Genomic DNA, 16,404 nt, shown 5'->3' with positions numbered 1-16,404 from the left:
TTTATTACTCTATTTAAGAAGTTTCTGTTACAAGTAAAATTTGCACTTGAGCTCCAATTTATAGATCTTAGCAGTCTCCCTATAGCATTCTGAAGAACTGATGGCATAATAAACAGAATCAAGCCTGTAATTGTGATTCTAGAATCAAGCCTGTAATCGTGATTATAGTATCACAGTCTCTGACACCATTTGATACCAAAAGAAATAAGCTACGAAGATTCTGAAAAAGCAGAATTTTAAGAGCCCAAGTTGAGTGTTTATTCTGGTCTTTTAAGTAGAAGGTTTGCTTCATCACTGCAATGTAGGACAGGCAAGAAGTTTAAAAGGTAATTCCAAAACTAAATTACTCTTGCAGAACCAACATGATATGCCAGCAGAGCCCGGAAATGATATGCACCTGCCAATGTGCTAAATTTAGAAAGAACTAATCAAACTGAATGGCATGCAAATTTCATAGATAATTTTCTTTATTAATAGTTCATAAAACTATGAGTGAAAACTAAAACAAAGAGGGAAAAGTATTCAATTTTACCCACGACAGAGATAAAAACTCATGTTTCCATGTTCTGTTTCTTCTCTTATTGACAGAAATGTATTTTTACGTATATTTTACATTGTGCAGACAGCAATGTTATCACTGATTTTTTTTAAAAAAAGTCTTAACATCCTTAATAATGCATTTCCATGCCATGGTTACATGTGACTGTGTAGCGGGTATTCTAGCACCATTCTTGGTGAGAACTGCTGGATGATTTTGGAGATTTTATCAGAGACACATTTATAAGATAACTGTTAATTATGAGAGGTTATCTGCTCCCATTCTAGTTCTTAATTCAAGTCTAATTCTAAGTAATAGAACCAGGCCAGAAGAGGCAATGAAAACACTAAAATGTCGCAGTAAATGTACAAGTAAAATATCTTAGGTTAAGGCTCTCACCTTTATTCCACAAAAGATACATAGTTTCAAAAATGTGGGCAATTTTGACTTATATCGATAGGTTTACTCAGTACATAATTTTAAATGGACTTTCTAAATTGTGTTCTATTTAATTCCAAGGCACATGTTTTCTCTGAATAGGGTATGGGAAAATTATGCCCTCTCTTCCAATTATTACCTATTACTGATCTTGAGATCTCAAGATGTCTGTGCTAGTCAGATGATGGAAGGAAAATGGCAGGCCATGGCCCTAGAAAATTATCCTGCAAGAACACTCAGGGGCATATATGGTTAGGTGGATATTAGCTTTCATGATGCAAACTAACACTGGACTGTCTTCTGTTGGATTCTAGGGGCTTATGATATCCTTATGGAGGAACAAGGCTTCTGTTTGCTTATTTCTATTAGTTAATATTAAACGTGAGTGTGGATTTATTGAGTATTTGTGTCATGGTAACTCTCAGTATTCCTTCTTCATGGGAGAAAGCCATTGGCCATTTTCACTGTTTTCTATAATACCTGAACTGTCCCATCTCCCTTATATTTTGAAAGGATGGGCATCATAGGGTAATTCCTGATTTATGTGCAAAAGTTTTTTTGAAAACCATAATTGTACATCTATCCATGCAAACTATTCTATCCTAACCTATTCAAACTTAACTATTCTAACCTTCGTACATATCTAATGGTATTTGTAGGTACCATATAATTGATATAGGCCAGATGGAATAATCCTAGAAGGTAAGTGCAGCAAGAACTCACTAAAATAACACAGTATGGGAAAGAGTAAAATTATAGAAGACAGTCTAAAATGACTGTACTAAAAAAAACTGTCCCCCTCCCTAGGATTTTGGTTGTGACCTGAATAATAATTAAAATAATAGTTATTACAATTTACAGGATGAAAACGGAAAGTGAATCCATAGAACCACCGTAACGTGGACGCCTATTCAGAGCTGACCATGACTGAACCATGGCGCTAATCAAAACCACAGATACCCACATTAAATGAAACATCATTACGTTTTTTTCACTCTTTTTGTATATAACATAATTATAAAGCAATATCACAAGACCTAGGGGAGTAAGAATAATGAAGATGTCCATGCTACTTTGTTCATTCTGCAGAACACTCCAGTCTCCATAGAATAGTGAATTTCATTCAACCCTGGCTGCACTTTAAAACTAGCTGTATTCATAAAATAGGGTGGCCATGCCCAACTCCAGATCAATGGAATTAAATCAGTCTCTGGGAGTGGGTTTAGGGCACAACGAATTTTTAAAAACAAACGCTCCTCAAATGACCCCGACCTACAGCCAAGGTAAGAAACACCCTCCTAAGGCCTTTCGGGGAGTGGGCACTGTGAGTCAGGCCATTTTCAAACAGCAAGTTATCAGGTTGGGAACTTCTAAGGTGAGAGGGATTGGTTTGTATGAGGCTTTGATCTTGCAATAGTTATTGCATATGGATATTTCTATAGTCCTCTTCTGCTTGCAGTATCTGGTAACGGGGACAAAGAAGTTTAAGAGCACAGGAAAAACCCCGGGGCATCCCCAGAAGCAAACTGGGGAAGAAAACCACTCCCTAATCAAATACCATAGTCATGGTAATGCTGACCTTTAGTAGATAGAAGGGAAACTCTAAGAATTTTAAAGAAACACATCCCGGAAAATGAGTGTAGTGATGAGGTAAGCCAGGCGCTCACTACCTTTTGTGAAAGATCTTTCCAGGGCACGTGCAAGCCTAGGTAAGCAGGTGAGTTGCTCCAGTACCTCTCTACTAGGACCATTTTCTTGCCCAGATAGTTCTAGATCTCAGGCTGTTAAGCCTGAGAGGACGTTAGTATCAGGTTCGCCTGCAGGCCTTTCTCCTTTCCAACACATTTAAATTTTTTGACAAAGGAAGCTGAGCAGGTTGGTTCGACTTTACCTAGTTTTAAGTAATCTCATATTTAGTAGTGGGCTATTTATTGAGCTCAAATCACAAAAATTGGAAGATTCAAGCCTCAGTTTTGTCATTTGATGACTTCTGGGATGACATCAGGGTGACGTGTAGGTTATTTCTCTTTATTTTTCCTATCTATAGATGACTAATCCTTGTTTTGCATTCAGAGAAATATAAAAAAAAGGAATGTGTTTGTGAATTATTACATCATAGCCTTCCTCAAGAAAAAAGGGCAGTGCTCTAATGAGGACCTGTCTGTCAGCATCTCTGATGCTCGCCCCCATTTCTAAAGAACACTTTTCAGGGCTAACCATTTCCCTAGGAGTAGAAGATTACTGTGATAAACCACAGAAAAGAAAATACCTTAAAATTCATCCTAAAAAACTGTGTTTTTCAATTAAGATGGTGATAGTACACAAAAGTAGAGTTAATTAGTAATTCCCGTTGCTTTTATAAAGCTGCTACAATCTGCCAAGTTTTATTAAATTTTACAATCATCCAATTTTTATAACCTTTTGAGAAGGAAACATTTATCTCAGACTGTTTTATTCTGTTCTGCTTTGTCTTTGCAAATGTTGAAATGGTGAAGAAACTAACCTAACTGGCTTAAAGGGCACATAAAATGCAATGGTAACTTGTAAGAAAAGAAACCATGGGCCAGATCTTTGCATAGGAATCGAAATCCCTCTAGTGAGGTCACTCTGATTTGGTTCTGATTTGCTTGTCCACTGGGGCTCCTGTTCCTGCTTGGTTCCCAGAACTGTTCCTCACCAGTATCTGAGGGGATTAGAAAGGATTTCACGAGCCACCCAGAGATTCTTGTTCCTCCGGTGCAGTTACACAATAGGAGGAAAGAAGCCTCATACATTCAGGAACAGAAGGTCTAGTATCTTTTACTATCTCAGCTTTCCAGTCTAGTATTTAATATTATGCAGATAACCAGCTATAATCACGTGTGTGTATAATGTCTACATCTGTACTTTCACAATTTAGGAAATACTGTGCTGCTTACTCAATTGTGAAGCAATATGCTTTTAAAAGACAGTGTCTACTTGACACTTCTTAACTCGATATTGAGTCCATAATGAAAAATAACCAATTTGTCTGGCATTACAAAAACAAAAGGAGAAGGTAGGGAAAAAACTCATAAACCATTTGTTTGAAGGAAATTATTTTCCCAGGAAGTCCAACTAAGCAGCATTTTCATACGGCTATAGTATATTTCCTTTCTTGAAAACTTTGTCAAAATGGATGGCATCAACCTCTAGTCTGATAGATCAGTGTCATAGCTCTTATCATAACCATAGTTATGGAAAACTTGTTCTCGTGCTCTACTAGACTCTGGCTGAAGAAAATCAGAGGACATTGAAGACATCAGAACTTAGGAGTCTCTAAAGTCCATGACCCCCATGACTGTAAGATGTAAGAAAAAGAGAATGCGTTTTGTCAAAGAATGGGTAAGGAGTTAAAAGTGGGGAAAGGAAAATGAGCAGATATATATGTATTAACATGAATCAGAAGAAACTGACATCTTTTGTAGGTCAAAGATGGTCAAGTGCTGATGATTTTAAAAGTTCAACCTAATATCAAAATCCCAAAAAGTAAACAATGTTTGACATCAGTCTTATGAATAAAAATGTCTTCTCTTTCTTCTCTGTATCTGAATTGCTTTACCTTCTCTTTTTCTAAATCAAAAGAGGAAATAAAGTGAACAAAAATCAATGAACAAATATGACAGGGAAAAATTTAAAGTACAAAAGGACGACATAATATAAACAAAGAGAGGAAAAGATTAAACATTGAATAGGAGGGGAATGTAGATAAAAAAAGAAAATATTTAAAATTGAAAGAAAAATTAAAAATGAAGTGACATCCAAACTCTAAAATATAAACACAATGGCTGGGAAAATATTGATATTTCACTTAGCAACACCAAATGCAAAAATAGTCTATATCATTAGCTGCTCTCAGAATCAGTGCTTCTCAAAAGTTGATTACTAGACTTTAAAACAGGAAGAATCTATAATTTGGTTATATGTATTCAAAGCCTCCTTCTTTCCATAGAATGATGTTCTGTATATGAAGGATAAATGATAAATCAATGAAAAGATTCATATCTACTAGTAATAGGGGATTAAATATTTCTAATAAAATCAATTTTTGCTTTTCACTAATTCTCCTGAGCAATAAAAAGTGTGTCTATTTTAGAACTGATGTGCTAAACTAAAGGGAATCAGAGGCCAATATGAACAGAAAATGGGAAAGGAAAACACAATTGAACAAGAGGGCTGGGCACCAGAATAAAAATACAAAGAAAAGTTATATATAAAGAAATAGTAAAATGAAGACAGACATTAAAACAAGGGAAAGTGGGTGGCTTTTTAATTTAAAAAAATAAATAAAAGCACAGACCCAATTTTATCAAATAAATAATTTGTACAATGCATTTAAAAGCACACAGCCTTCATGTTCTCTCTATAAAGAAAGATATTATCTTGTTGAACACAAAGAATTTTAAAAATAAAATTTTTATTATTTGAAACATAACATTTCTATTATTTGAAACAACTAATCCTTGTAACTCTTTAATTTCCAGTTATCATTAAGAAGCTACAGGCCTAATAAAGATAAAACTTCCAAAGTAAACATGTAATCAACTTTCACCTGAATGTGTTAGTGTAGTTACTTGACTTTGATGATAATGAGATTAAAGTAACAATAATGCTGGATATGACAATTGTTTGGAAAAAAAACCTGAAAAGATTAACTAATACGTCTCTTAAAATGACAGGTTTCTTTTGTGGCTCTATGAATATTTCCAGCCATGTGGTCCAAGTAAAATTGTCAATGGCATTCTATTGTGTAACATTTGTAAAAATGAATGAACATAACCCAATATTTGCAAGTGTATTTTTAAAAGTCATTTAAGTAGCAGTGTATCTTCTACCAATTGTGTTCACTGGTGGCCTGAGGTTGTCACTTACTAGAATTAGTGCTGTCATCCTTGGTTCCATCGAGAGCTCCATCGGGGTGCATTTGCAAGTAGTAGCCTTGCCTGCAATATAACCTGGTCACTATACCCTTGAGCTGGGGATCTGAAAGGCAAACATAGTGGTCATAAGCCTCACAATGTGTCACAATTGAATTTCTTTTTTCTTTTCTGTTTCTTTTCTTTCTTTTTCAGAAGTAAGAGGGTATTTTATGGACATAGCACCTTTTATTTTATGTTTCCCAGATGTCTCTGTATTTCTCAAACCTGGAAGATGCTAATCACAGAAGGTGAAGAAACTGCAGTCATCAGCTGAAGCTAATAGGTCATTTTATGAAACTGATATGTGTGTATTTAAATGGTTGGTTACTTAAAAGATTAAACTACTTAATCTGTTAGTTTAGTTATTAGTTAAGTCCTAAACTAACTAGCTTAATAGTTTAAACTAATATGATTCAGGATGGCAGGACAAGAGTTTTGCAAACTTCTGGCTTTAAGAAACCTTGTTAAAGGCTTCTTAACCTTGTTAAAGACTTAACAAGAAACATTGTTAAAGGCTTTTTACTTAATTTGACAAGGAATTCCAAAATGTGAAAAAGCTGTATTAAAAAAAAAGTCACACTAACATTTGGTACACATTCTTTAAAAAGCCCTGATATGGAGGGTGTTTCCTTGATGTCTAAATGGTCACCCTAACTTGCACAGAAACATCTGTGTACTTATGTGTGATCCATAGGAAAATGTGTAAATCAACCTCTGAACTCAGGGCAAGACACAATAACAAACCTAAGCTCTCTGGCCATAATCTAGACAAATTAGATGAATTAAAAAGATAATCCTATATAACTTATACAACTAAAAAGGACAGTAAAATTGTACAATATGGCTTTTGATTCTTGGCCCAAATGGCTTGAGGTTGAGGGCAGTGGAAGTTTATTAAAACCAAAAGGGGACAGATACACCAGAAATACATCTACACGTGGAACAACTCCTACAGAACACCTACTGAACGCTGGCAGAAGACCTCAGACCTCCCAAAAGGCAAGAAACCCCCCACGTACCTGGTTAGGGCAAAAGAAAAAAATAAACAGAGACAAAAGGATAGGGACGGGTCCTGCACCAGCGGGAGGGAGCTGTGAAGGAGGAAAAGTGTCCACACACTAGGAAGCCCCTTCGCGGGCGGAGACTGCGGGTGGCGGAGTGGGGAAGCTTCGAGGCCTTGGAGGAGAGCACAGCAACAGGGGTGCGGAGGGCAAAACGGAGAGATTCCAGCACAGAGGATCAGGGCCGACCGGCACTCACCAGCCGAGAGGCTTGTCTGCTCACCCGCCGGGGCGGGCGGGGCTGGGAGTTGAGGCTCGGGCTTCAGTCGGAGCGCCGGGAGAGGACTGGGGTTGGCGGCATGAACACAGCCTGCAGGGCGTTAGTGCACCGCGGCTAGCCGGGAGGGAGTCCGGGGAAAAGTCTGGACCTGCCGAAGAGGCAAGAGACTTTTTCTTCCCTCTTTGTTTCCCGGTGCGCGAGGAGAGGGGATTAAGAGCGCTGCTTAAAGGAGCTCCAGAGACGGGCGCGAGCCGCGGCTAAAAGTGCGGACCCCAGAGACGGGGATGAGACGCTAAGGCTGCTGCTGCCGCCACCAAGAAGCCTGTGTGCGAACACACGTCACTCTCCACACCCGCTTCCGGGGAGCCTGTGCAGCCCGCCGCTGCCAGGGTCCCTGGATCCAGGCACAGCTCCTCCGGGAGAACGCACGGCGCGCCTCAGGCTGGCGCAACGTCACGCCGGCGCAACGTCATGACGGCCTCTGCCGCCGCAGGCCCGCCCCGCACTCCGTGCCCCTCCCTCCCCCCCCCCCCCTCCCCGGCCTGAGTGAGCCAGAGCCTCCGAATCAGCGTCTCCTTTAACCCCGTCCGGTCTGAGCAAAGAACAGACGCCCTCCGGCGACCTACACGCACAGGTGGGGCCAAATCCAAAGCTGAGCTCCTGGGAGCTGTGAGAACAAAGAAGAGAAAGGGAAATCTCTCCCAGCAGCCACAGAAGCAGCGGATTAAAGCTCCACAATCAACTTGATGTACCCTGCATCTGTGGAATTGGAATACATGAATAGACAACGAATCACCCCAAATTAAGGAGCCCTGTGGATGAAAGGCTCTTGGTGCTGCAGCCAGGAGTTAGTGCTGTGCGTCTGAGGTGGGAGAGCCAACTTCAGGACACTGGTCCACAAGAGACCTCCCAGCTCCACATAATATCAAACGGCGAAAATCTCCCAGAGATCTCCATCTCAACGCCAGCACCCAGCTTCACTCAACGACCAGCAAGCTACAGTGCTGGACATCCTATGCCAAATAACTAGCAAGACAGGAACACAACCCCACCCATTAGCAGAGAGGCTGCCCAAAATCATAATAAGTCTACAGACACCCCAAAACACACCACCAGACGTGGACCTGCCCATGAGAAAGACAAGATCCAGCCTCATCCACCAGAACACAGGCACTAGTACCCTCCACCAGGAAGCCTACACAACCCACTGAACCAACCTTAGCCACTGGGGACAGACACCAAAAACAACAGGAACTACGAACCTTCAGCCTGCAAAAAGGAGACCCCAAACACAGTAAGATAAGCAAAATGAAAAGACAGAAAAACACACAGCAGATGAAGGAGCAAGATAAAAACCCACCAGACCTAACAAATGAAGAGGAAATAGGCAGTCTACCTGAAAAAGAATTCAGAATAATGATAGTAAAGATGATCCAAAATCTTGGAAATAGAATAGACAAAATGCAAGAAACATTTAACAAGGACCTAGAAGAACTAAAGATGAAACAAACAATGATGAACAATACAATAAATGAAGTGAAAAATACTCTGGATGGGATCAATAGCAGAATAACTGAGGCAGAAGAACGGATAAGTGACCTGGAAGATAAAATAGTGGAAATAACTAATGCAGAGCAGAATAAAGAAAAAAGAATGAAAAGAACTGAGGACAGTCTCAGAGACCTCTGGAACATTAAACGCACCAACATTCGAATTATAGGGGTTCCAGAAGAAGAAGAGAAAAAGAAAGGGACTGGGAAAATATTTGAAGAGATTATAGTTGAAAACTTCCCTAATATGGGAAAGGAAATAGTTAATCAAGTCCAGGAAGCACAGAGAGTCCCATACAGGATACATCCAAGGAGAAATACACCAAGACACATATTAATCAAACTGTCAAAAATTAAATACAAAGAAAGCAATTAAAAGCAGCAAGGGAAAAACAACAAATAACACACAAGGGAATCCCCATAAGGTTAACAGCTGATCTTTCAGCAGAAACTCTGCAAGCCAGAACAGAGTGGCAGGACATATTGAAAGTGATGAAGGAGAAAAACCTGCAACCAAGATTACTCTACCCAGCAAGGATCTCATTCAGATTTGATGGAGAAATTAAAACCTTTACAGACAAGCAAAAGCTGAAAGAGTTCAGCACCACCAAACCAGCTCTACAACAACTGCTAAAGGAACTTCTCTAGGCAAGAAACACAACAGAAGGAAAAGAGCTACAAAAAGAACCCAAAACAATTAAGAAAATGGGAATGGGAACATACATATCGATAATTACCTTAAATGTAAATGGACTAAATGCTCCCACCAAAAGACACAGATTGGCTGAATGGATACAAAAACAAGACCCATATATTTGCTGTCTACAAGAGACCCACTTCAGACCTAGAGGCACATACAGACTGAAAGTAACGGGATGGAAAAAGGTATTTCATGCAAATGGAAACCAAAAGAAAGTTGGAGTAGCAATTCTCATATCAGACAAAATAGACTTTAAAATAAAGACTATTAGAAGAGACAAAGAAGGACACTACATAATGATCAAGGGATCGATCCAAGAAGAAGATATAACAATTGTAAATATTTATGCACCCAACATAGGAGCACCTCAATACATAAGGCAAATACTAAAGGTCATAAAAGGGGAAATCGACAGTAACACATTCATAGTAGGGGATTTTAACACCCCACTTTCACCAATGGACAGATCATCCAAAATGAAAATAAATAAGGAAACACAAGCTTTAAATGATACATTAAACAAGATGGACTTAATTGATATTTATAGGACATTCCATCCAAAAACAACAGAATACACATTTTTCTCAAGTGCTCATGGAACATTCTCCAGGATAGATCATATCTTGGGTCACAAATCAAGCCTTGGTAAATTTAAGAAAATTGAAATTGTATCAAGTATCTTTTCCGACCACAACGCTATGAGACTAGATATCAATTACAGGAAAAGATCTGTAAAAAATACAAACTCATGGAGGCTAAACAATACACTACTTAATAACGAAGTGATCACTGAAGAAATCAAAGAGGAAATCAAAAAATACCTAGAAACAAATGACAATGGAGACACGACGACTCAAAATCTATGGGATGCAGCAAAAGCAGTTCTAAGAGGGAAGTTTATAGCAATGCAATCCTACCTTAAGAAACAGGAAACATCTTGAATAAACAACCTAACCTTATACCTAAAGCAATTAGAGAAAGAAGAACAAAAAAACCCCAAAGGTAGCAGAAGGAAAGAAATCATAAAAATCAGATCAGAAATAAATGAAAAAGAAATGAAGGAAATGATAGCAAAGATCAATAAAACTAAAACCTGGTTCTTTGAAAGGATAAACAAAATTGATAAACGATTAGCCAGACTCATCAAGGAAAAAAGGGAGAAGACTGAAATCAATAGAATTAGAAATGAAAAAGGAGAAGTAACAACTGACACTGCAGAAATACAAAAGATCATGAGAGATTACTACAAGCAACTCTATGCCAATAAAATGGACAACCTGGAAGAAATGGACAAATTCTTAGAAAGGCACAACCTGCCAAGACTGAATCAGGAAGAAATAGAAAATATGAACAGACCAATCACAAGCACTGAAATTGAAACTGTGATTAAAAATCTTCCCGACAAGCAAAAGCCTGGGACCAGATGGCTTCACAGGCGAATTCTATCAAACATTTAGAGAAGAGCTATCATCTATCCTTCTCAAACTCTTCCAAAATATAGCAGAGGGAGGAACACTCCCCAGCTCATTCTACGAGGCCACCATCACGCTGATACCAAAACCAGACAAGGATGTCACAAAGAAAGAAAACTACAGGCCAATATCACTGATGAACATAGATGCAAAAATCCTCAACAAAATACTAGCAAACAGAATCCAACAGCACATTAAGCGGATCATACACCATGATCAAGTGGGGTTTATTCCAGGAATGCAAGGATTCTTCAATATATGCAAATCAATCAATGTGATACACCATATTAACAAATTGAAGGAGAAAAACCTTATGATCATCTCAATAGATGCAGAGAAAGCTTTTGACAAAATTCAACACCCATTTATGATAAAAACCCTGCAGAAAGTAGGCATAGAGGGAACTTTCCTCAACATAATAAAGGCCATATATGACAAACCCACAGCCAACATCGTCCTCAATGGTGAAAAACTGAAAGCATTTCCACTAAGATCAGGAACAAGACAAGGTTGCCCACTCTCATCACTCTTATACAACATAGTTTTGGAAGTTTTAGCCACGGCAATCAGAGAAGAAAAGGAAATTAAAGGAATCCAAATCGGAAAAGAAGAAGTAAAGCTGTCACTCTTTTCAGATGACATGATCCTATACATAGAGAATCCTAAAGATGCTACCAGAAAACTACTAGAGCTAATCAATGAATTTGGTAAAGTAGCAGGATACAAAATTAATGCACAGAAATCTCTTGCATTCCTATACACTAATGATGAAAAATCTGAAAGTGAAATCAAGAAAACACTCCCATTTACCATTGCAACAAAAAGAATAAAATATCTAGGAATAAACCTACCTAAGGAGACAAAAGACCTGTATGCAGAAAATTATAAGACACTGATGAAAGAAATTAAAGATGATACAAATAGATGGAGAGATATACCATGTTCTTGGATTGGAAGAATCAATATTGTGAAAATGACTCTACTACCCAAAGCAATCTATAGATTCAATGCAATCCCTATCAAACTACCACTGGCATTTTTCACAGAACTAGAACAAAAAATTTCACAATTTGAATGGAAACACAAAAGACCCCGAATAGCCAAAGCAATCTGGAGAACGAAAAACGGAGCTGGAGGAATCAGGCTTCCTGACTTCAGACTATACTACAAAGCTACAGTCATCAAGACAGTATGGTACTGGCACAAAAACAGAAATATAGATCAATGGAACAGGACAGAAAGCCCAGAGATAAACCCACGCACATATGGTCACCTTATCTTTGATAAAGGAGGCAGGAATGTACAGTGGAGAAAGGACAGCCTCTTCAATAAGTGGTGCTGGGAAAACTGGACAGCTACATGTAAAAGTATGAGATTAGATCACTCCTTAACACCATACAGAGAAATAAGCTCAAAATGGATTAAAGACCTAAATGTAAGTCCAGAAACTATCAAACTCTTAGAGGAAAACATAGGCCGTACACTCTATGACATAAATCACAGCAAGGTCCTTTTTGACCCACCTCCTAGAGAAATGGAAATAAAAACAAAAATAAACAAATGGGACCTAATGAAACTTAAAAGCTTTTGCGCAGAAAAGGAAACCATAAACAAGACCAAAAGACAACCCTCAGAATGGGAGAAAATATTTGCAAATGAAGCAACTGACAAAGGATTAATCTCCAAAATTTATAAACAGCTCATGCAGCTTAATAACAAAAAAACAAACAACCCAATCCAAAAATGGGCAGAAGACCTAAATAGACATTTCTCCAAAGAAGATATACAGACTGCCAACAAACACATGAAAGAATGCTCAACATCACTAATCATTAGAGGAATGCAAATCAAAACTACAATGAGATATCACCTCACACCAGTCAGAATGGCCATCATCAAAAAATTTAGAAACAATAAATGCTGGAGAGGGTGTGGAGAAAAGGGAACCCTCTTACACTGTTGGTGGGAATGTAAATTGATACAGCCACTGTGGAGAACGGTATGGAGGTTCCTTAAAAAACTACAAATAGAACTACCATATGACCCAGCAATCCCACTACTGGGCATATACCCTGAGAAACCATAATTCAAAAAGAGTCATGTACCAAAATGTTCATTGCAGCTCTATTTACAATAGCCCAGAGATGGAAACAACCTGAGTGTCCATCATCGGATGAATGGATAAAGAAGATGTGGCACATATATACAATGGAATATTACTCTGCCATAAAAAGAAACGAAATTGAGCTATTTGTAATGAGGTGGATAGACCTAGAGTCTGTCATACAGAGTGAAGTAAGTCAGAAAGAGAGAGACAAATACCGTATGCTAACACATATATATGGAATTTAAGAAAAAAAATGTCATGAAGAACCTAGGGGTGAAACAGGAATAAAGACACAATAAAGAGAATGGACTTGAGGCTATGGGGAGGGGGAAGGGTAGACTGTGACAAAGCGAGAGAGAGGCCTGGACATATATACACTACTAAACGTAAGGTAGATAGCTAGTGGGAAGCAGCCGCATAGCACTGGGAGATCAGCTCGGTGCTTTGTGACCGCCTGGAGGGGTGGGATAGGGAGGGTGGGAGGGAGGGAGACGCAAGCGGGAAGAGATATGGGAACATATGTATATATATAACTGATTCATTTTGTTGTGAAGCTGAAACTAACATACCATTGTAAAGCAATTATACTCCAATAAAGGTGTAAAAAAAAACCAAAAGGGAAGTTAGATGGTAACATACTTCTCATTAGATGATTCATCTAAAAGATAGCCAGTCTAGTGATCCGATGCTTCACAAAGAGCCAATTGTACCTTTGAAAATAAACATTTGCATGTGGCTTTTCAAAGGCCATCCTCATCTCATGACTAGATTTGATGGGGGGCATCAGAATCCCCGCCATGGCAACTGGCATCTCTCCACAACCCCTGAATAGGACATGCAAATGCGATCATGCTGTCAAAACAGGAGGATATTACAGAATGATGAAACAGAGCATCTTGTAATCAATCATAAAATGATGGACTTCAAACAGCTGAAAACACACCAAAAAAGCCACATGCAAAAACAAACATAAAAAGCTATTCAAAACAGAATATCCTCAGCCTTATGTTTAGTTCTCAAGAAATTAGAAAGTGAGAGCATCTGTTTCTATGTATATCTGAATTTGAAAAATGACCCCATGGTACACAGATTTTCTTCAAAGATACTATGATATTGAAGAAAACCTGGAAAATAATACATGAAAATCACAGCATTCATGTGATCAAGCATGTTAGAATACAGGTGTTTTTGGAAGAGCAGGATTTTGAAAAGAAACATCTACGTGATTATTAGGATTGTGTCATGTATGTTCCTTACTCTGTAGTATATAATTTTAAAAATCACATAATTCTAAGATGTGCATTAGTGGAAAAAATTACTCTTGTGCCTTAATCTGCCCATCATCCAATAAGACTTGGCTGGGCTACTGACCCTTTAAGTACTGAGGACTTTTCCTAGTTTTGCTGCATCATATTTTTGCTTGTCACTGAAAATAGGTAGCACAGAAAAGGAAGGGAACAAAGGCGCGTACAAGGGTAGGGATTCTTAGTTGCCATGAAAACATATAGAGCATTTTAGAGATTGACAGTTTTTCTGCAAAACCTTTATGTTCTGGATCACTTATTTTTAGTGATCCTATATCGTAGCAGCTATATCTTCTGCACTTGAATTAAGTACATCAGGCAAGGCAGTGAGAAGACCCATAACCCCCGCAAAGTCCCTTTCACACGTACACAGCGAGAGCCCTTCTCTTTTGTTTTTTGTATTAAAAAAAGATAAGAGAGAACAAACACTGGAGAGGATGTAGAGAAAAGGGGACCTTTGTGCATTGCTGGTGGCAATGTAAAATAGGTGCAGTCCCAGTGGAAAACAGGATGGAGGTTCCTCAAAAAATGGAAAATAGAAATATGATCCATTTGATCCAGGAATCTCACTTCTGGGTGTACGTGCAAAGGCAGTGAAATCAGGATCTCAAAGAGATATCTGCACCCCCATGTTCACTGAGGCATTGTTCACAGTGGCCAAAGCATGGAAACAACCTAAGTGTCCATCAATAGATGAAGGGATAAAAAAAATATGTGGTGTAGATACACAATGGAATATTATTCAGCCATAAAAGAGAAGGAAATCCTGCCATTTGTGACAACAGAAGCGAACCTGAAGGACATGAGGTTAAGGGCCTAATTTGTCATCATCACACCTCATGTCTGATACGAAAGTACCAGCAAAACATGAAATTGTGTTTTTGAGTTCTTATTTAATTTTAAGACAAGAAAAACCAAATTGATTTCTATTTACATAGTTTCACGTTATTTGTTTTAGAAACCGTAATAACATCGACTGTGTTCTTCTCAGGTGCCAGGATTGACTCATTGAATTTTCACCACAACTTACTTAATAGGAAGCCCATTTTGATGATGAGAAAGTGAAGACACAGAACAATGAATTAATTTGACAAAGAACATATGACTAATAAGTGCAAAGCTGGGGTTAACATGATCCTGCCCACTTAGCTACTAAATTATGTGGCCTGTAAAAATCGAACAATCGAATTAAACATCTTAAAAACTTAAAATACAAACTCATCTGCTTTTTTAAACTAGGTTCTCGAAGGTTATCTCTAGCTGTGTCTAACCCCTAACCCTGCATACTTGGAGCTGAATCTATAATATAAAGCAATAACATAAAGTTAGAAATGACCAAATTTCTTGAAAATCTCTTCTAAGATCTGCCCTACTTTGCCATTGGCCACATTTCCAATAAATCTCTACCCATAAAACCCTCACCAAAATTATAAATTTAATAATGTATACGTTTAAATTCCTACAGTATCATTTTCACTTTAATTCCCTCATCTCCACCAACTTCAGCCAGAAATCAACTCCTGACATGACACTGATGTTAACAGTGTCAACCCCCTAAGACCAACACCACGCTTGCCTTTTTTATTCCACCTAATGGGCTGTCCAATTCCTACAGATGCTGTCTTCAAAATCTCCTTCACTCTTTTCCCTTTTTCTATTTTCACCGCCAGCAGCAGTTCAGCCCCTAGTGGCCTCTCCTAGGTGGTCTTAAAACCTGCAGTATGCCTGTTCCAATCCATCAGATGAGGAAATATGTAGCCACTCTCCAATACCCACTGAATTACTCACACCCTGCAGCAGTGGGGCACCATCCTATCTGCCCAACCTTGGTTTCTACTGTTCCCACGCCATCCTCAGTGCATAGCCCACCCTGGGTCACTGTGGGCTGCCTACAAAGATCCCATAATCTCCCACCTTTATCCTGTTCCCTTAACCTTACGTGTCTCAAATACATCCACTTCCCTAGAGATGCTCCCCTGCGCACCTGTGCACACAACCCCACGTGCACATGACTTTGCCTAGTTACCCCTTTTTCTTCTTCCCAAGTTTGACTCCATCAATACTTCCTTTGGGGCAC

General features: G+C 38.7%; 1 protein-coding gene across 3 annotated transcripts in view; it reads right to left on the bottom strand.

Moving 5' to 3' along the window:
- FGF14 (fibroblast growth factor 14) overlaps positions 1–16,404 on the bottom strand; it is a 620,737-nt gene that overhangs the window by 114,204 nt on the left and 490,129 nt on the right. For all 3 annotated transcript variants that reach the window (XM_012534402.3, XM_049701200.1, XM_004273621.3), the window contains exon 2: positions 5,867–5,977. In XM_012534402.3, the coding sequence (XP_012389856.1) occupies positions 5,867–5,977 (111 nt within the window). The remainder of the gene's footprint in view (positions 1–5,866; positions 5,978–16,404) is intronic.

The sequence above is a fragment of the Orcinus orca genome, chromosome 18 (genome assembly GCF_937001465.1).
Source record: "Orcinus orca chromosome 18, mOrcOrc1.1, whole genome shotgun sequence".
Classification (NCBI taxonomy): Eukaryota; Metazoa; Chordata; class Mammalia; order Artiodactyla; family Delphinidae; genus Orcinus; species Orcinus orca.
This window is presented reverse-complemented; position numbering and strand designations above follow the sequence as displayed.